This window comes from Akebia trifoliata, chromosome 12, assembly GCF_017979445.1.
Source record: "Akebia trifoliata isolate Shusen 1 chromosome 12, ASM1797944v1, whole genome shotgun sequence".
NCBI lineage: Eukaryota > Viridiplantae > Streptophyta > Magnoliopsida > Ranunculales > Lardizabalaceae > Akebia > Akebia trifoliata.
Window position 1 is genome coordinate 27,830,740 of NC_141386.1, and position 20,488 is coordinate 27,851,227.

Below are 20,488 nucleotides of genomic sequence, written 5' to 3' on the forward strand. Positions count from 1 at the left end.
GGACTTTATAGGCTGCCATTTAACTTATTTTTGATGAGTTGGTTTTGGTTGGTCCAACACCCAACTAACAAGGTCAAGTTCACCCCCTCATCTTCAAAGCTAACATGGCAAAGTTCAAAGCTTACAACCAAACAAATGGACACTTTCAAAAATACATATATTTTATACAGATTTTAGAATTATTGATTGACCTCACATAATTATTGATTTTAAATCTTGTAGACAAAAAAAATATTGTAAGTGTTAAGAAAATACGTGTAATCGAAACAAGAAAAAGAATCGAAAAACAAACACAAGATGCAATCACACAAAGATTTTACGTGATTCCCTCAAGATTGAGATACATCCACGGATCACACCGGTTCTACTCTGTAGAGAAAATTCACATTTATAGATTACAACCTTTCACCAAAATGAGAAATATAAATATCATAAGAAACCTAACTAGGGTTTTACATAATATTAGTAAAAGCATGATCAATGGGAAGGCGTGACTTGATTTACTGCATCTAATAAGTAATGTTTCCATAACAAACTAGATGTGAATCATTTTTGTCTTTTGAGTTTGAAGACCAATAGAAGTCAAACAAATCTTCAGCTTCTCAATAGTAACTACCTTGGTGAACATATCTGCAAGATTCACACTTACGTGAATATTTTTCACAATAAACACCCCTTCCTCCAGAACTGAACGTATAAAGTGATACCTAATGTCAATATGCTTTATTCTCGAATGAAATGTTGAGTTTTTTACTAGGTGAATTGCACTCTGACTATCATTGTACAACTTACAATCATTTGGCATCTTACCCAACTCTTTCAAGAGAAATTGAAGCCAGATCATTTCCTTGCATGCTTTTGTAGCTGCAACATATTTTGCTTCTATGATTGAGAAGGTAATTATCTTTTGTAACCTTGAAACCCAACTCACTACTGCACTAACCAATGTAAAGACATAACTTGTAATGATCTTTTTGCCATCTAGGTCTCCTGCCATGGCAGAATCAACATACCCCTACAGATTAATCTTTGATCCATCATAACATAAAGATAGATCTATGGTACCCCTCAAATACCTCATAATCTACTACACAAACTTCCAATATTCCTTGCCTGGATTATTCATAAATCTACTCACAACTCTCATTACTCGTGCAATGTTTGATCTAGTACATATCATGGCATACATAAGACTACTATTTGTTAAAACATATTGTACCATTGACTTGTATTCCTGCTCCTCATCTGTAGTCGCTTCTTATTTTATTGAAAAAACAAAATGACTTGCTAGAGGAGTGCTCACTGGTTTAGTATGATCCATGTTGAACTTCTTCAATGTTTTTTCAATATATTGTGCCTGAGATAACCACAATCTTCTGTTTTTCCTATCTTTGTTGATCTACATACCAAGGATTTGTTTTGATGCACCAAAATCCTTCATAAAAAACTGTTTAGAAAGTTGTTCATTTAGCTTTGTTATTTCAATCATGCTTGATCCTGCAACAAACATATCATTTACATACAAGAGAAGAATGATGTAGGAGTCATCAAACTTCTTGAAATAATAACAATGATTAACATTACACCTTGTGTACCCACTATGAAACATAAAGTTATCAAACCTAATATACCCGTGATTGCTTTACGTAAATGTCTTCATTTAAGTCACCATGAAAGAAATCTATCTTCACATCTAGTTGTTTTATATGTAAGTTTTCTGTTGTAATAGTACTCAAAATAGATCTGATGGTACACAACTTCACAATGGGAGAGAAAATCTCAATATAATTGATACATGTCTTTTGTTGAGATCCCTTCACAACTAATCTGACCTTGTATCTTTTGATCCCATCATGCTCTTCCTTTAACTTGTAAACCCATTTGTTATGCAAAGCCTTTTTGTCCGTGAGTAGTTCAAATAAATCCCAAGTTTAGTTTGTGAATAATGAGTCCTTCTTATCATCCATTGCTTACTCCCACTTAACCTTAGTCTCAATCTATATAGCTTCATCATAACATTTTAGTTTACCTGTCTATTAATGATAAATAATGTATATAAGAAATATATCGAGCTAGAGTCTTTCTTTGTGTAACTCTGGTAGATCTTCTAAGTTCAAGTGAAGAAACCTCAGTAAAATGATCTTGAGTATTCCTTCATGTTTATTTTTATCCACTAACCTAAACACATCTCTAGATGGTGCTTTATCAAATTCAGCATGCTCATCATCTCTGAAATTTGTATGAATCTTTTTTTTTCACATTCTTCATATATATTGCATTTTCGTTAAATATGACATCCTTACTCTAATGACTTTTTAATTTTTTGGATCTCAAAATCAACAGCTAAATTCGTCAATGTCATACCCAATGAAAATACATTTCTTAGATTTAGGATCTAACTTGCTATTTTCATCAAAATCGATGTGAACATAAGAGGTACAACCAAAAAATTTTAAATGGGATAAATTTATCTATTTTCTTGCCCAAGCTTCTTCTGACAGACCAAACTTCAAATGAATTGAAGGTCCTCTATTGATTAGGTATGCAACAGTGTTCACAACTTCTACCCAAAATGACTTAAGCAAATCAACATGTATTCTCATGTTCTTGGCATGCTTTACAATGATTCAATTCATGTGTTCTACAATACCATTCTATTGAGGTTTCTTAAGAATTTTTTTACCCTTCTAATCGCAATTTGTGCATACCAGTCATTGAACTCATCATTGTAGAACTCTCCACCATTAGCTGACCTCGAACACTTCAATTTCAATCTAGTTTCATTTTTAACCAAGGATTTCCACTTCTTGAACACACCAAATACATCAAACTTTTGCTTCAGAAAATAAATTCAAAGCTTTCTTGTGTTGTTATCAATGAAGGTGACAAAATAACGAGAATCGCTAAGGGAAGAGAATTTAATTGACTCCCACACATCAGTATGAACTAACTCCAATTTCTTTGATTTGGTAGTTTTTCCAACTTTTGAAAAACTCACATTCTTCTATTTTCAAAGATACAGTTTTCACAAAAGTCTAAATTCATCTATTTTAACTTAGATAATCTATCCTTAGAATACATTACCTTCATCCCTTTCTCACCCATGTGCATAAGCCTACAATGTCAAATATTAGCATCCACGCTAGTAAAAGTGATTGTTATAAAATTATAGGTCATAGATGTAACATAAAGAGTCCCTTCTTTCTTGCCACAGACAATTTCCATAAACCTTTTGGTCATCTTCCAAGACTCACCTAAGAACATGGGGAGTATGCCCAACTTTGCACGTTGTCCTACAAAAATCAAATTCCTTTTCAACTATGGAACATGCCTCACATTTTTCAACTGTAAAAATGTCCAATTCAATAGATTTATTTACACATGACCTTTACAACCAATGTTGCAAGGCTTATTGTCCTCGAGATATACTATATCAAAACCATTTTGTATGTAATATTGTAGAATATCTCTATGGAAAGTAGCATGGAATGATGCTCTAGAATCTATTACCCATGTGTCATTGTGTGTGGCAACATATAAGATCAAAGTGTCAGAAACACTACCATCAGAAAGATAAACAAATTATTTACCTCCTTGATTTTTTTTTATTTTTTATTTTTTTTATCTTTGTAGGTTTCTTTGCAGCTTTGCAGTCCCTTTTGAAGTGACCATTCTTCTTGCAATTCCAGCAACTATCTCATGTTGTTTGTGGTGTTCAGGACTTGCCCCTTTTTGAACTTGATCAGTCTTTACCTTAGTTTTCCATGTTGAACTTCTTTCCTATTTTCTCATCATTCAAGGCATTCCCTGAAGTATAAGATGATCCCGAGGATTTTTTACGAGCTTCCTCGTTTAAAATGACGCCAACAATCTAATCAAATTTCAATTTATTAGAATCACGAAAATTGCTTACAACCATTACAAAACTATCCTAATTATTTGGTAACCCAGATAAAATCAATATGACCCTAATTTCATCTTCAAAGATAATCTCAACGGATTCTAATTGTGTTGTGACTATATTGAATTCATTCAAATGCTTATCCATGCCACCATCGTCGACCATCTTCATGTTGAATAACCTTTTAATCAAGAAAACTTTGTTTGAAGCAAAGGATTTCTCGTAAGTCCTTGATAAAGTAGCCATCAAATATGTTGTAATATTCTCCTTATAAATATTGAAAGCCACAAATGGAGTAAGAGATAATCGAATGGTACCCAGGACTTTCCTATTGAGAATCTCTCAGTCTTCATATGTCATGTTCGTCGATTTCTTCAATTTTCCTCCCAATGGATGATAAAGGTCATTCTTCTAAAGAACATCCTCGATTTCCATCTTCCATAATCCGAAGTTTGAACCATTGAACTTCTCAATTCTTACATTCTCTTCGTCCATTGCTTTCACTCGAACTAAAACTTAGCTTTGATACCAATTGTTAAGAAAATAAGTGTAATCGAAACAAAAAAACGAATCGAAAAACAAACACAAGATGATATCACACAAATATTTTACGTGGCTCTCTCAAGATTGAAGTACGTCCATGGGTCACACTGGTTCCACTATTAAAAGAGATTACACCCTTTCACCAAAATGAGAAATATAAATAGCTTAGGGAATCTAACTAGGGTTTTACATAATATTAGTGACATTACAAAAATACCCTTGAAAATTTTCTTTTAGGGACTTTGCCCTCAAACCCCCAGGGAGCTTAACACTGAGCTCAACTGGTATGAAAGCATAGCTTGATTTACAACACCTCCTTGTTGACCAGTGCTATCAACCTCCACCACAACAAATACTTCTAGTGTTAGTGTGAATCCCTAGATCTAGTAATATATACGATACAATAAATAAAAAATATATATAATAATCAAGAAATGAAAAAACACATGAAAGATTTATATGATTCAACTATGCCTACATCCACGAATAAGATATGATGATTTTACTATGTTTCATAATGATTACAACCCCTTTTTATTTTATATTTTTTATAAAATCATAACTTTCCTAATCCATAACTGGTTTTCTCTTTTTTGTTATCCAAATTGGTAACCAATTCTTTTTTTTCTTTTCAAAATATCATATTTGCAATTAAGACTGGTAATTACAAAATCGAGTGACAATGTAATCCCAAAAATTTGGGTTGGAGGCTCCAAGGCTCCAGCCTCGAACCCCAACCAGTTCAACGTGGAATTAAAACCATGGAATCCACTACTTGATGTACAATGTCCCTTCAACCAAAACAAAGCTGCCTCCAACATAAGATATGGCATAACACAACAGATAGAAAATTTATCCCCAAATTGGTCATGCCAAATATTGCTCTGTGGCACATTCTTAAGCTATTGTACCATTAAATTTTGGCCCATGTCTTGGTGAACCTGAATGGTAAGAAGAGTCGTGATTTTTTGACACCCCCTTTATCATTCGAGCCTAATGTGGCATGAGCTAGAAACATATATCTTTTTTCCTTGGGAGACACAACTACACATCCCCATAAATATGTGTAGTTTTGTATCCCAAGGAAAATGATCTATGGTTCTAGCACATGCCACATCAGGGGGCATATGTCAGAGGGGGCATCAAAAAGTCATTAATCTACTAAGAATCCTTTCTTACCATTAGATCTGTGGATTTTTTTTTTAATTATGCATTAGGGGTGGGAAGGAAAAATTATTGGCAATTCCCTTAATGCACCTTCCCCACTAATTATTGTTATACATTGGATATGAGCAGTTTTTAGCCATGATCTATTGCGGATGGGAGAAAAACCTTCGAGTCATGTATGAAATCGTCAATCAAACTGATTTTTTGGTCTATATTAAAATTTAAAAAAAAAAAAAAAAGTGGATGGAAATGGTAAAGACAAATATGAGTTTACTTTGAATAACATAAGACTTGACTTTGAACATAGTGGAATGCTAGAATAAGATTCATTGAGTGATATTTTTATTTATTTATTATTTTGGATCAATAATGAGAAAAATGGGCTACATGAGGACTTTTCATGAGCTCACCCATCCTCATACTACTCTCGCCCAAGCACATGGATAAGGGTTTGTTGTTGTTGTCCTCGCCCATCAAGGGTGTATACGGTCACTAAAATTACTATGTTTCATGACTTGACTAATTACTTGCTCTCGTATTCTAAGGTCATCTCACACCGTAGTCGTCGACATTACAATCCTCTTAGTTGTACTCGTTCAATTATGATTTGAATGAGTCAGGTCTCCCACCAAGGTATTCCCTCCCACCCACTCCCATAAAATAATAATAATGCATTTTGCCATAATTAGATGTTAAACTTTGATAGGGTCAATGGTCTAGGGAGGACATCCAATTTTATTAAATTTGGAAAAATGTACTTGATTTATTAAATTATCTAAGGCCACCAAAGAAAATCTATTTAAAAAATAAAAGCAAAGTAAAGGAAAGATCCTCTCTGTCTCTCCCTCAGCTGTAATTAAGACCTCATGCACCTCTATATATACAATCTCTACGCTTCTTTCCTTCTCATCTTACATGAAGTTCAATATCTAGTAGTACTAGTAACTACTAAGTTTCATGGACATCACCATGGTTTCTTCACTTCTTCCACCCTTTTCTCTCTTCTCCTTCTTTGTCTCCCTCTTCACTCTATCACTCATGTATCATCTAATCCGACTGATAAAATCAAATCGTCGTAAAATCCCATTACCACCAGGTTCGTTAGGCTGGCCATACATCGGAGAAACCTTCCAACTCTACTCTCAAAATCCTAATGTCTTCTTCGCTTCCAAGCAAAAGAGGTTTGCTTCGTAAAATCATGGTTTAAAGTTTCTTACCAATTGTTTCGGATTGTCTTGGAATGTTTTAACATGTTTAGGTTGAACCAGCCTAGAATGAAACATTTAAAATGTTTCGGGATTATCTCAAAATAGTGGCAATTCTTGCTCTTTTGTTTCTAATTGGTTTTCCTTTTTATAGGTATGGAACTATATTCAAGACCTATATATTGGGTTGTCCTTGTGTGATGATTTCAAGCCCTGAGGCCGCAAAATTCGTCTTGGTGACTCAAGCCCATCTCTTCAAACCTACATTTCCTGCTAGTAAAGAGAGAATTTTGGGTCGACAAGCGATCTTCTTTCACCAAGGAGAGTACCATAACAAACTGAGGAAGCTTGTTCTTAGAGCATTCATGCCAGAAGCAATTAAGAGTATCGTCTCTAACGTCGAGACCATAGCTGTTGACTCTCTTCATTCGTGGAATGGGCGGTTAGTCAACACATTCGAAGAAATGAAGACGGTGAGCATCAATCTTCAGAACAATCGAATTTCCCTGTTTTCTCTGTTTTTTCTAGAACAACCCGTAAACTTACTAAATTGGGAAATCTAATTCTTATGTTTTTTTTCTTTGCAGTACACATTCAATGTCGCATTACTTTCTATATTTGGAAAGGATGAGATTCTATACAGAGAAGAGCTCAAAAGGTGTTATTACATTCTTGAGAAAGGATATAATTCGATGCCCATTAACCTTCCGGGGACTCTCTTTCATCAATCGATGAATGCAAGGAAGGAGTTGGCTCGGATCATAGCCGAGATTCTATGTTCAAGAAGGCAGAGGAGGGAAGAAAGGAACGATTTGCTCGAATCTTTCATTGGGGAGAAAGAAGCGCTTACTGATGAACAAATAACGGATAACATCATTGGTGTCATATTCGCCGCTCGAGACACCACAGCAAGCATACTCACTTGGATTGTTAAGTATCTTGGAGAGAATCCCAGTGTCCTACAAGCTGTCACAGTAAGTATCTTAAGGCCTACCCCATCAACACAATCTCAATTCTATAAGAAACCAAGTGTTAAAATAAAAATGAAAGAAATAAATTTATGAATGTTGGGCTAGATGTCTTGAATTAAGGTTCTAGTGGGCATTCAAAATTCAAATACCCAATCCTGACCCAATGAAACTCTAATAGGGATATTTGATGGAAGGGCAAATATGAAATTTTGGGTTTCAGATTGGGAAACCGTCGATTTTATAAGTCAGAGTTGCAATCATTCTCAAATATAATGAAATTCTCCCATTTGTCATCCGTGGACGTAGGTTTAGTCAAACCACGTAAATCTTGTGGTTCTTGAACGATAATTGCATACATCACTATATCTAGGGATCGATGTTCATAATAGTAATTTTTGTGTATTTGTGTGAATTTATAGGAGGAGCAAGAATCGATCGCGAAGCATAAAGAGAAATGTGATGGAGAGAAGTTTTTAAGTTGGGCAGACACCAAGAAGATGCCGATAACATCGAGAGTGATTCAAGAGACACTAAGGGTTGCTTCAATCCTCTCATTCACTTTTAGAGAAGCTGTTGAAGATGTGGAATATGAAGGTTGATCCTCATATCTTTTTTTAATTTTTCCCATAATTGAAGTTTATTTTATTTTTTATTTTATTTTATTTTGTTTAAAATCTCAATAAAATAAATTAAATTAAATTAAAATTTGTTTTGGGTTTTCTTCTTATTCTCCTTTAACCTCTTCAGGTTACCTTATACCAAAAGGGTGGAAGGTTTTACCACTTTTCAGAAACATTCATCACAGCCCAGACATCTTTCCAGATCCAGAGAAGTTTGATCCATCAAGATTTGAGGTGAGAAAAAAAAAAAAAAAAAAAAATCATATTACATACCAACTTTTTTTTAATTACACACCAAACAATGAAAGTAAATACTCTGTTTGGGGGCAGGTAACATACAATTTTTTTAATGAATGCACCCCATTTTCATTTCTTTTCCTCCGCGAAAATCTTCAATTTGGATTCTTAATAAGGTGAGAAAGCTCCATGAGCTCTAAAATGAACATGTTACAAGGGTGAGAGAGCGTTCAAGGAAGAAATCGAGGGTTTGCCGCTGTCTTAGCGGCTTCCGTCTACTTTTTCTTGGTGTGTATATACATCCTTATTAGGGGTGTGATAAATAATTTCATGAATTGGGGTGTTTTAAAACAAAGTTGGTGTGGCAATATAAATTTCAAAAGCAATAACTTCTTATTTTCACTTGCATGCTAAAAGAGTCACTCTCTTCAACCACAGGTACCTCCAAAGCCCAATACATTCATGCCATTTGGCAATGGGACCCACTCTTGCCCTGGTAATGAGTTAGCCAAGTTGGAGATTTTGGTCCTTCTCCATCATCTCACCACAAAATACAGGTATCTCTCAGTTTCCTAAAATAGAAAGTATATATATATAGATATATATTTTTTATTTTATTTTATTTTATTTTTAAATTCTTTATTTCAAAGTTTTTTTAAGTAATTATTTTCATCAACAGGTGGTCTATGGTGGGATCACAAAATGGGATTCAATATGGCCCATTTCCTCTTCCCCAAAATGGGTTACCAATCAGATTCTCACTCAAGGCATGAAGTACAAAATCAGTTTGAATAATGGGGTGGTATCCATATGCCCTTTCCTAAAATAGAAAGTTTGGGAATAAGGGACTTCACACAAAAAGAAAAACCTAAGTGTATTGAGAGAGCCTTTCATACTACAAATAGAAAATTTTTGAAGGGAAGAAGTAAAGCTAATAAACAATGTTTGTTTTGTAATTTTTTTTTTTTAAGTAATGAAAGTAAATTTATTGAAAAATAAATTTTGGAAATTAAATTGCGTACTTAAAACACTAATGATTTTCTGACTCAAAAATTTTCACTCGGTCTGTACTTGGCTAACGTAGCAAGGACATAGAACTGTTGATCTTTTCCTTGTGTATCAAGAAAAAAAAGATCTGTGATTTTGTGTCCTTGCCATGTCAGCTGCGTGCAGATTGAGTGAAAAATTGAGTCAGAAAATCAGGACTCTTCTTAGAATAGCTAAAAACAAGTTAAATTGAAATTAAATCATTTAAAACTCTTCTTGAAGTTGGAATTGTTCTTCAAGAGAATGAATTCCTTCCAAAATAGTTATGCGAAAATGAATTCGTAAAAAAAAAAAAAAATTGTTAGAAAAAAATAGTTGATTTTTTAGGTTTGGGAATGGGAGAAACGGTGAGAAAATATCATTCGGTGGAAAATCATTTCTGAGGAGGGACAGGGATTTTTTTTTTCCCCGACACTGAAAAATCGTTGGACGAGAAAATGCATTTTAGCGAAAATGCTGAATTGTAAACCTGAAATCACATCTTATAAACTTCATTCACAATATCATAAAGAAAATTAAACAAAGTTGCGTTTAATTAAGGTCACGATTCAGACCAATTGTTCGAGTAAGGAAAAAACATAACATAGAGATCAAGAACAATTACTATTTTCTCCCAATTTTTACGGCCATAGAGATCTCTATTTAAAGAAATTCGGAGCTGTGAAAAACATATATATCTCCCGGAAAATAAAAAACCCTGCACCCCCAATAGGGGGCGCTGCCCCCAACACTCCCGCAACTTAGCGTACCACCAACAGAATACGAAGACATTTAGACAACTTAGCTTCACCTCACCCAAATAGTAGAATTCCAAAACTCCATGCACCTTTATAAAATGCATCGTATTCTCTAATAGTAAAATAGTCTTACATTACACCAAAAAAAAAAAGATTTCGTGCGTGTTTACGATATCTTTATATACATCATAATTTATATCTTGGGGACTTCGATTGCTTGAAAACCATCAGCTTTCGAGGAGTTAAGCTTGGACAGAAGATATAGAGAACATGAAGATAGAAGAATAGAAGCAGAGAAACAAAGCAAATCAACAGGAGAGCTAATTACCACCTTCTTAGTCTTCTCAAACAACCCAATTAGAAGAATCATTACTATTACATGGCCAACCTTGGTCTTTAGCTCGTTCAAGGATTTTATTTCCAGCCACTTGGGTCGTTCCTACAACATAAGAGATACTCGATTAGTACTAAACAAGGAGCATAATTTCAATCTTAATTCTTCGCTGAATTTAACTTATCAAAAGAAACAAAAAATCTTCATTGACTTTGCATGACTCATACTCATTCAAAAAACCATATTGATGGGTTTTCGCCTGTCAATTAAATGGTTCGTGTGCATATAATGAAACGGGTTCCTCTAATCAATTAATTCTAAAGCTGTGAACACTTCTAAAATCAAGTTTCTTCATATCTACTGACCATGAGAGTGAATAAGCCGAAGAGGTTCGATCTATTATGAAGCTTTGATCCCTTTGGAAGTGATTTTCCAATGTCGAAATTACAGACGAAGAGCTCATAGAGACCCATTCCAAACACCAGCATCACTGTCCCTAAGAGATAAACATCTAAAAGTGCAACAAAATGATGGTTAGTGTTTGTTGTCAAAAAGAACAGTTATGAAGGCTTCAAATCAAACCTTGATATGGGGATAAACTATCAAGAATATATAAAAAGCATATAGCTTGATTTATGTAAATAATTTCTTCAGATTGCAGAGTGGAAGTATGTCAATCCTAGCTATACTCAACCTTGAACTAGTTTTAAGTGAATCCACCTTTTGAGGGACATAACTTTGAAACAAGCAAACATCGCACGAAGTGAAAAAACACGAGTTGGAACTATTGCAGTTAAATAGCATGTTAAGCCCCTAAAGGCCTAAATCTATATAGCAAAACGGCCACTTAAGGCATTATAATTTTTAAGATATTTTATCATCCTACCCGTAATGACATCAGCTCTGAATCATGTCAAGCGAATAGCCATTATTTACAACTAGAAGGTGGCATGTGCAAATGCATGTGTCGGAAGGGCTCATTTGTAATTAAAAATATTAATTAAAGGTGGTTTGAAGATTACATAATAAAAAGGATATTTTTTTAATTTTTAAAACTAAGTAACGTGATTTTCAGGACTTGCAACGGTGCGATTACAATTTTTTTGGATTTTGACCCTGATTATATAAAGTTCAAGTGTTAAGGTGGGGATATTCTTGGAATCCAAATTTTGGTGTCGAACCTCTTCTACTCCACCTTCTCTCAGAGTATAATAATAGCAAAGATAGTTGGAGAATGAAGTGTAAAGATGGCTCAAAATTCACAAAAATGATCCCGAGTTCCTTATAGAGAGTTATCAAGCTTTCCCTAGGTATTATTTAACAGGGTGAGGTTCTCTGCCTCTGGAAGGATGAGTCTGAAAAAAAAAAAAACATTCCTTAATCCACTGCAGCAAAATAGAAGCCCTTACATGGGATTTGGTCTAACTATGCGAAACTTAAGTTTACAGCTAAACCCCCTCTTACACGATGTAACTATGTAGTTTTCACTTAAAAAAAAAGTGGTAAGTTAAGAGAGACTGGCTAATGAGTTTTATCAAATTGGCATTGAAGAGGCATTTGAAGCCTTCCCATTAATCAAATGTACCAAGAGTGCATTAGGGAGGCATTTTTTGAGTGAAAATAGAGTAATGTATGTAAAACAAATATAAAGTTACCGAATTGTTCAACTCTTAAAAAAAAATTGTAATTTAAAAGCGTTATGCAGGTTGAGTACTCTTAACAAGGCCCACAAACTTGAATGTGCATAGAACATAACCCCCAAGGGGTTGGCCTAGTGGCTAGCCGAGCCTTGATAGGCTCCTCAAGAAGAGTGGGTCAAGTGTTCGAAACCCCACGAAGCCATGAATTTCTTGGTGCCACCCTCTAGGGTCCCGTTGACCCTCAACTCAACCTGTTGCACGTAGGACTTTCCGAGGGGGCGGTGCGCATTACCACGGGAATAGTCCCACCCGAAGGGTGGGGATACCGACAATATAAAATATAAAATAAAAAATAAAAAAGGAGGAGCATGGAACATGACCTAAAATAGGAAAATAATGGTAACTTTGCAGTGAGTCATCCAAAGGTCTGGACTGTTGGAGATATGAGCGGTGTTAATCCCAATGACCCATGAACAGTCTAGACCTTAGGAGATGTTGCCACAGTATTTGAAAAAGGTGGATGCTAACACTCCATAAAAAGATACTCACCAAGGGCCTCAACCAGCAATAGAATCACCTTTCCTCGGCTCACGGGGTACTTCAGGAAGGAAGCCACAACAAATGTGCAACCCTACATCATATATATTCAAATAGCGCAAGTTACTTAAGCAGGAAGAATTGAGTTTGCTTTGAGATAAATATATCCAGTTGTGCTCGCTGCACCCACCTAAATCACATTTTGGGGTGGGATTTATAGAACAAAGAGGTTGCCACAACATGAAAAAAGCTCATATTGGACGGCCCAAGGCCGTCGAATTTCATAAAATTTGATAGACCAAAGCGTTGAATTTTTCATTGTCAATTTTTTTTTCGATGGACCGAAACAGTCAAATTAATGGAGGATGGGAGAAATTTGATGGCTCTAAGCCGTCGATTGGGGAACATAAAAAATTTCAACGGCCATGGGCCATCGAACTTCGGTTTCTAAAATTTGTGGGCTTTGCCCGTCGAATTTTCTTGTCAAATTTTTTAGTTTTCACTAAACATAAAGGTGGGCACAAATAGAACGACCCTTTGACAAATGGTAAATAAAATATTTAAAAAAAATGTAAATAAAACATTAGATGTGTGGCTCACGCCAAAATATCAACTCATCCACCATCATCACATTCTTTCAAAAATTGGAATGACATGCAAATGGCCATTTCATGAAGAATCTACAAATCATATTGTTGAGCTATTGGTGTTGGAGATCCCTCGTTCAAGGACTTGAGTCACACCTTGAGGTAAGGCCTAAGTAAAATGTCTCAAGGAGTTCTCCAAAAGATGCATTCCTTGTGAGGCACACCCCTCCAATATGGAACCACAAGAAATGCAAATAGATGGCCACTAACTCCCAAATTTTAAAATTTGTCGACCAAGAGTTAAAAAATTGTATGTTTTATTTATTTAAGTTAGTTCTTATATTATTTTGTGCACTACATCCACATGATACCTAATCATGTGCCACTTGAATGCGTGGTCGATATAGATAAGTGGTCCTTTGTCCATACAACCCAATCTCTCTCTAAAAAAACACTAAATCTTAACCATTAAAATGAAACGCAATGATCAAGATTTGGTATCAGAACTTTTTAAGAATAATACTTTATTAGTATTATTTTAATTTAAAATAATACTAATAAAGTAATATATTTTTTTCTTATATGCCTACTTCTATTAGCGAGCAATTTCCCAAAACGTGATCAACTTTTGATGAAATTCTGATTTCGGCTCACTATTCATTTTAATTCCCAAAATGTGAATAGGGATATAATTGGTTTTTCAAGTGGCTATCTCGCAGCTATAAAATAGCTTGATAGTTAATATTTCTTTTTCTTTCAAAGGGACAATCTCGCTGGTTATAAAGTGACGATCTCACAGGTTCACTACTTTTTAGTAAGATCACCGCTATATAAACCAGCAAGACTGTCAATTTGAAATATATATATATCAGTGATCTAACTACTTTATAACTGCGAGATAGTCACTTGAAAAACCTGCGTTACCGCAGTTCACGTTTTGGGAATTAAAATGAATAGTTAACTGGAATCGGAATTTCATCATATTCAGCTCACGAAATGGTAATTTACCCTTTATTAGCTCCTATATATATACAAGATTATCTTTAAAATAATCAATAATATTTTCTATTTAATATATTTATTAGAACTTTTTTATAAAAAGATAGTGTAGGAGCTAGTTAGAGTACCAGTATACTACCCATGAGTTGTTCTATTTTCACTTATTTATGAGTTAATGAATGAAAACTTATCGTATACAATGACCATGATTCCTATAAATTTTGAAAATTTCTAAAACACTCAAAAAAAAATAAAATGAAAAAAAAATTATTTCAAAAGAAACTAGACATATTATTTGATTTCAAACAGTTAGTTTAAAAAAAAAAAAGGTTTGATAAATAGATACCTTGACGAAACATAAGAGGGATCCTACCAAAGACCCCAACACTGCAAGAATCGTCAAGAACCGGCATCGATATATAATCTACAAATCAACCATTCCATAAGTCAGTATTTGCAAATTCCACAACACACACAGATAGATAGATAGATAATAGTGGTGCACATTGGATAGGGCCAAACCGAGAACCGAACCGAACCATGGCATTTCGGATTGGTTTGCTTTGGTGTTTTAGCTTGTTGGTTCACTTCTGATTTACAATTTTGAAAAACTGATTGATTTGGTTCGATAATCAGTTTGGTTTGATTATATATATATATAATGGGTTGGGATCCGTTGACTCCTAAAGAATTACTCATGAAAAAAACACATGATCCCAACCCTTTAAACACAAAATCCAATGATTGAGATTATAAAAATATTATATTACAATATAATATTAAATTGAATGTCATATATATATATATAATGGGTTGGGATCCGTTGACTCTTAAAGAATTACTCATGAAAAAAACACATGATCCCAACCCTTTAAACACAAAATCCAATTATTGAGATTACAAAATTATTATATTGCAATATAATATTAAATTGAATGTCATTTTTTTTTTTTTTTTTTGCCTTACCGAACTGAGGTTGGTTTGGGTTGCTTCGGTTTAGGAGTACTCGGTTTGGTTTCGGATTTGTAGAACCAATAAGTTTGGTTCGATTCCAATTTTATCCCCAATCCGATCCAAACTGAACCTAAATCTAAATAGATAGATAGATAGATAGATATTGAGAGAGGGGTTGCTCACCTTCTCGATGTCTTCTTCCATGGCTATCAACTTTCCTCCAGATGATGATGATGATGATGATGAAGAAGAAGAAGAAGAACCAGAGCCAGTATGTGAAGCCATATTTACAGCATAAGGAACAGTAGAATGGGTGGGTGAGGAGACAATCTTCTTCATGGAGACATGTTGAAACCTGAACCCTGGACTAATACAGAACTCTTCACTAAATCTTCTTCCATACCCATACCCATACCCATACCCATACCCATGGCCACACCCACTCCATCTCCATTCTTTCTTCGAAACGAAACCAGTACTCGATTTCGCCACCAACACTTGAGAAGGTTTCATGGTATGTTACTTACTTACAAAACCAAGCTCAAGTTCTCAAGTCTCTAACTCAAGGGGTTTAATAATCGAATCAATAATTGGAAATTAAAAAGCCCAAAAGAAAAAACGTCTGTTTGTGTGTGTAAGATGGAGAGAAATAGATGGGAAGGATTTGAATGGGATTTTCCTTTGACGCTTGGGTGATATCCAACACCTACACACGTAATGCCTTTCAGCCACAAAAAATATTCTTTTGTTTTTGGGAATAAAACAACTCTTGACTCCTCTGAAGTAAATTGTCCAGATCCTATGCATCCTGGGGAGTCATTTTTTCCTCACAGAGAAACAGACTCTTCAATGGGTCACACACACACACTAAAATGGTGCATTGTACCCACTCACTTGCCATACCCACTCAATTGACTACCCACGTGGCAAATTCAATCAATTACCTTGGACCATAGATCTGCACTCCTCGAGATTCATGTTTGGAATCTTGTATCTCGAGGAGCACAAATCTACCGTTCCCAACCTTGTCACATTAGATAGTCAATTGAGTTTGCCACGTGGGAGATAGTTGGATTGTCACGACTTAACTTTAAAATAATTATCTAGACACACCTAATAAATATACTTTAACCTAAAATACTAATTCCATCCATCTAAAAGTAACAAACGAAATTCTTCCTCTTTTTCTCTTTAATTTTTTTTTCTTCTTTTTTGCATATTGAAAAGGTCAATGAGGATTGTAAGTTTTGATCTCTTTTTTTTCTTAACATAATACTTCTAATTTAGTCGAAGTCATTCACATGAGAAAGTTCTATTTGGTAAGTACCTACCGAATCAATTTTGTAATGTTCAATATAAAATTTTGTTCACACCCAAGGTGGAGGATTAAAGAGTGATTTTTTGCTCACAAACTCTTAACTGCGTCGTCAAACATAACAAAAGTATTTTTGTAATTTATAAGGGTAGTTTTATAAATTAGGGATGTGATTCAATACACGAGGGTTTATGAGATTGGTGAATCCCAGATGTCTGTGAGGAATTTTTATGCCACGTAAATCACAATTCAAGAAAGTTGTGAAATTGAGATATTTTATGTTCTAATTTCTATGATTATAGCCTACTGAGATAGACAATTTGGATGAGTTCGACTTTGAAGCGGGCAACTTGCTTCAAAATTTCAAAGGATCTCTCTTTGCACTATGATACGTGGCTTTTCATATTTAGTATGCATCCCTACTTTTTCATCAATATTTGTGATATCTCCTTGAAGACACTAATGTCATGGTGCAAAGAGGGTTCCTTCAAAACTTTGAAGTAGGCTGCATGCTTTAAAGTTTTTTTTTTCGATCTGGACTTGAAGTAAAATATCTATGATTCTATGCACATATCACATCAACAAATGAAAATTTAAAGTATCTCCTCAACGTAAATCAATTATTCTAATTGAAAACTTGTTTTTCTTTCGTCTATTCACTCTCACACCGTAAACTATCTTTATAGAAGAATAATGTTGAAGTGACCTCAATCACATTAGCAAAGTGTGAATTGAGGTCATTCCAACACAACTCTGTTATTGTCATCCTCGCTTTTACTTATTACATCCTAATTAAAAATAGAATCATGATAATCTCAAAGGAATTGTGTATCCTAAGGAGCGTAGTCTACGATTCCCGAACTTGTCACTTCAGGTAGTCAATTGAATATGTCATGTGGGTAGTCAAATTATCATGACTCTTAAAAATAAAGAAAACAAGTGAATCTATAAGTTGGGGTGCTAATAGAAGCTCTTTTTTGGCAATTTTTTAATTTTTTACTATTTTTAATATTGAATTTTTATTTTTTGGATTTAGGATTTTACATGAGCCTAATTATAGTAATAAGTAACTATTGAAAATGTTTGACAGTGAGTTATAATGTTTTGTAATGTTGAGATTATAGTTTGAGTAAAACCTTAGTATGTATGAAATACCACAAATACTCTTTAGGACATACATTTTAAAATAGTAGTTTAAACAGGATATTCGATAGTCTTTATTTAAAAAATACCACAACTAACCTTTTAACAACTTTAAAAAGTTAAGAAAATGTGTTTGTTTGGGAGAGGTGACCCCTTGACCGTGGTCTTCTCTTATAGATTAATGAAAATTCATATAAATGATAAAAAATCCCTTGTTTTATATTTTCAAAATTGTCATCTTACTCTCTTAGATGATGTCAATGATGATGATGATCATCAAATTAATTTGAGGTGTAGGTAGACATTGTGTGAAAATTGAATAATTCGACAACCCAAAACCCACAAATTTTAGAAACTAAATTTCGATGGTTCAGGACCGTCAAAATTCTCTCATCCTCCATTAATTTGATGGTTTCGGCCTGTTGAAAAAAATATTCAATAATGAAAAATCTAATGCCTTGATTTGTTGACTATGGATTTTTTTTCATGCTGTGAGATTAGTCTAAGGTCTAGAATACTTAGACCCTTTAAATAAATATTAAATTGATTTTATTAAAATATTTAAAAATAGTTTTAAAACCTAAGTCCAATATTCATTGAATCAAACCAACTCAAAAACTTGTGAGTTGACTCAAATATAATTATGCTAATTATATGAATATTTAAAAAATAATTTTTAATATATACATAATTTAAATTATTATTTATTTTATCCATAAAAAATATTACATATAACGAAATAACTTGGCCAAGTTTTTAACTTGACTTGGTGCATTTTCAAACTGACTCAGAAATCTAGTTCCATCGAGTTTGGGACCAAGTCATTAAGAAATCCAATCAAGTTGATGGCGATGTATAGATATTTTTTTATTGACTCTATTGGATTTCATGATTACTTGGCCCCAAACTCGGTGGGACGAACTTGCTGAGTCAATTAAAAAATGATCGGGTAAGGTAAAAAACTTGGTCGAGTTATTTGGTTGTACATATTAATTGTGAAGAACAATAAAATAAATATTCTTATTTATTTAAGCCAATATTTGTAAGATTAATATAATTTATTTGGCACATTTGTCGACTTAAGAGTTTTCTAATTGATTTAATTTGATGTGAATTTTAGTTGAATTTTAGAACTATGTTATAAATATTCAAAATTATTATTAAATATTTTAATAAATTTTAGATAGATTTGACAGGGTCTAAATGTGTTAGACCTTAGCTTGGTCTACCTACACATTAAAAATAACTTGAGAGTGATGATGATGATTCTCATCCCATTGTAGTCATCATCACTTAGAATTTATTTTTATTAATCAATAGGCGAAGACCAAGGTCAAGGGGCATGTTATCAATCCTAAAACCTAGAATAGTCACCTTTGAAACTATCACAATTTTTTAAATTTTATTGTTGAATGTTAGTTCAAGTATTTTCCAAAAAATTGCTTCAAAAGGTGGATTTTGGAGTGGCGTCATAGAAATTTTTTCTTAAAGAGTGTGAATTCTTGATTGTAGGACTTTTTGGTACATATTTATAATAAACGAGTCTTTACAGTCATTCTCCCTTTTTTTTGTTTTTTTTGGTGTTTTGTTAAAAAAAAAAAGAAGAATTAGTTAAAAATTTAAAATATTGATGTCAATGGATACCATTTAACTCTAATCAAAATAAAGAACTCTAGTTTCAGTTCCCTTTTTATTGGAACCGATTTGAAGAGGGTTAAAATAGAACCGAATTGAAAAGAATCAGAATCGTTAAGAATTTGTTTTGTCATTTCTTTTTCTACTATGGATGATACAAGTTTTTTCCTTTATTTTTAAAATTAATGAATATTTATAAAATTCTTTAATTTTTCATAAATTAAAATGAGTTGTCTTCTAAAAATTTGTTATTTGTAGAAAAGATGAATTTCAATGTCTAAAAAAAATCATTAACTCTTAGTCGAAAATTTTGTAATTAAGTGAATATACATACATATATTTTTGTAATGTGTTAATTTTTTTATTTTTAATTTTTAATTTTTTTTATAATAATATATATATATATATATATATATATATATATATATATATATATATAGTCAGGATCAAGGGACAGATGAAAAAACATATGTAAAAACAACGTAATATTAATAAATTTTCAAAATATGAGTTAGAAGTTTCGGATTGAGCTGATTTTTTGTGAGGATGATCTCTATGATGGGAAGATCATCCGGAAAAAAAAATCAGTCCAATCTGAAACTTCTAACCCCATTAAAAGTGATTTAGAATGTGGACTGTCGACTTTTTGCTATTTTTTTTTCAATAATTTGTAAATCACTTTTGATGGATTTAGAAGTTTCAGATTGAGCTGATTTTTTGTGAGAATAATCTTCTCATCATAGTGATCATCGTCGTTAAAAATCAGCTCAATCTAAAACCTCTAACCCATATTTTGAAAACTCATTATTTTTACATATGTCCCTTGAACCGCCCCATATGTATATATATATTTCATTTGAATCTTGAAAATTGGAATCAACGAATAATTATGTTTCTTGGTAGTTCTAGTTCCACT

General features: G+C 33.4%; 2 protein-coding genes across 2 annotated transcripts; one reads left to right on the plus strand and one right to left on the minus strand.

The window, feature by feature from the left end:
- Window positions 1–6,503: 6,503 nt before the first annotated feature.
- CYP707A1 (cytochrome P450, family 707, subfamily A, polypeptide 1) lies at window positions 6,504–9,586 on the plus strand. Its single transcript, XM_086418268.1, has 7 exons — window positions 6,504–6,792; window positions 6,971–7,289; window positions 7,404–7,790; window positions 8,207–8,381; window positions 8,535–8,641; window positions 9,083–9,201; window positions 9,324–9,586. The coding sequence occupies exons 1-7, from the start codon at window positions 6,569–6,571 to the stop codon at window positions 9,415–9,417; spliced, it is 1,425 nt and encodes a 474-aa protein (XP_086274394.1). The 5' UTR covers window positions 6,504–6,568; the 3' UTR covers window positions 9,418–9,586.
- A 913-nt stretch (window positions 9,587–10,499) lies between these two features.
- LOC147389263 (uncharacterized) lies at window positions 10,500–16,185 on the minus strand. Its single transcript, XM_086418269.1, has 5 exons — window positions 15,663–16,185; window positions 14,872–14,949; window positions 12,952–13,033; window positions 11,128–11,273; window positions 10,500–10,867 (listed from the first exon to the last, which is right to left on the minus strand). Exons 1-5 carry the CDS (start codon window positions 15,990–15,992, stop codon window positions 10,622–10,624), a joined length of 882 nt encoding a protein of 293 aa, XP_086274395.1. The 5' UTR covers window positions 15,993–16,185; the 3' UTR covers window positions 10,500–10,621.
- Between the last annotated feature and the right edge of the window lie 4,303 nt (window positions 16,186–20,488).

Excerpts from the sequence above, each read along its gene's own strand:
- LOC147389263 (XM_086418269.1), bottom strand. The coding sequence starts at position 15,992 with ATGAAACCTTCTCAAGTGTTGGTGGCGAAATCGAGTACTGGTTTCGTT. Across the intron at positions 14,950-15,662 it reads TGGAAGAAGACATCGAGAAG|ATTATATATCGATGCCGGTT; the intron begins GTGAGCAACCCC and ends GTTGATTTGTAG. Across the intron at positions 11,274-12,951 it reads ATTGCTGGTTGAGGCCCTTG|ATGTTTATCTCTTAGGGACA; the intron begins GTGAGTATCTTT and ends TTGCACTTTTAG.
- CYP707A1 (XM_086418268.1), top strand. The coding sequence starts at position 6,569 with ATGGACATCACCATGGTTTCTTCACTTCTTCCACCCTTTTCTCTCTTC. Across the intron at positions 7,290-7,403 it reads CATTCGAAGAAATGAAGACG|TACACATTCAATGTCGCATT; the intron begins GTGAGCATCAAT and ends TTTTCTTTGCAG. Across the intron at positions 9,202-9,323 it reads CATCTCACCACAAAATACAG|GTGGTCTATGGTGGGATCAC; the intron begins GTATCTCTCAGT and ends TTTCATCAACAG.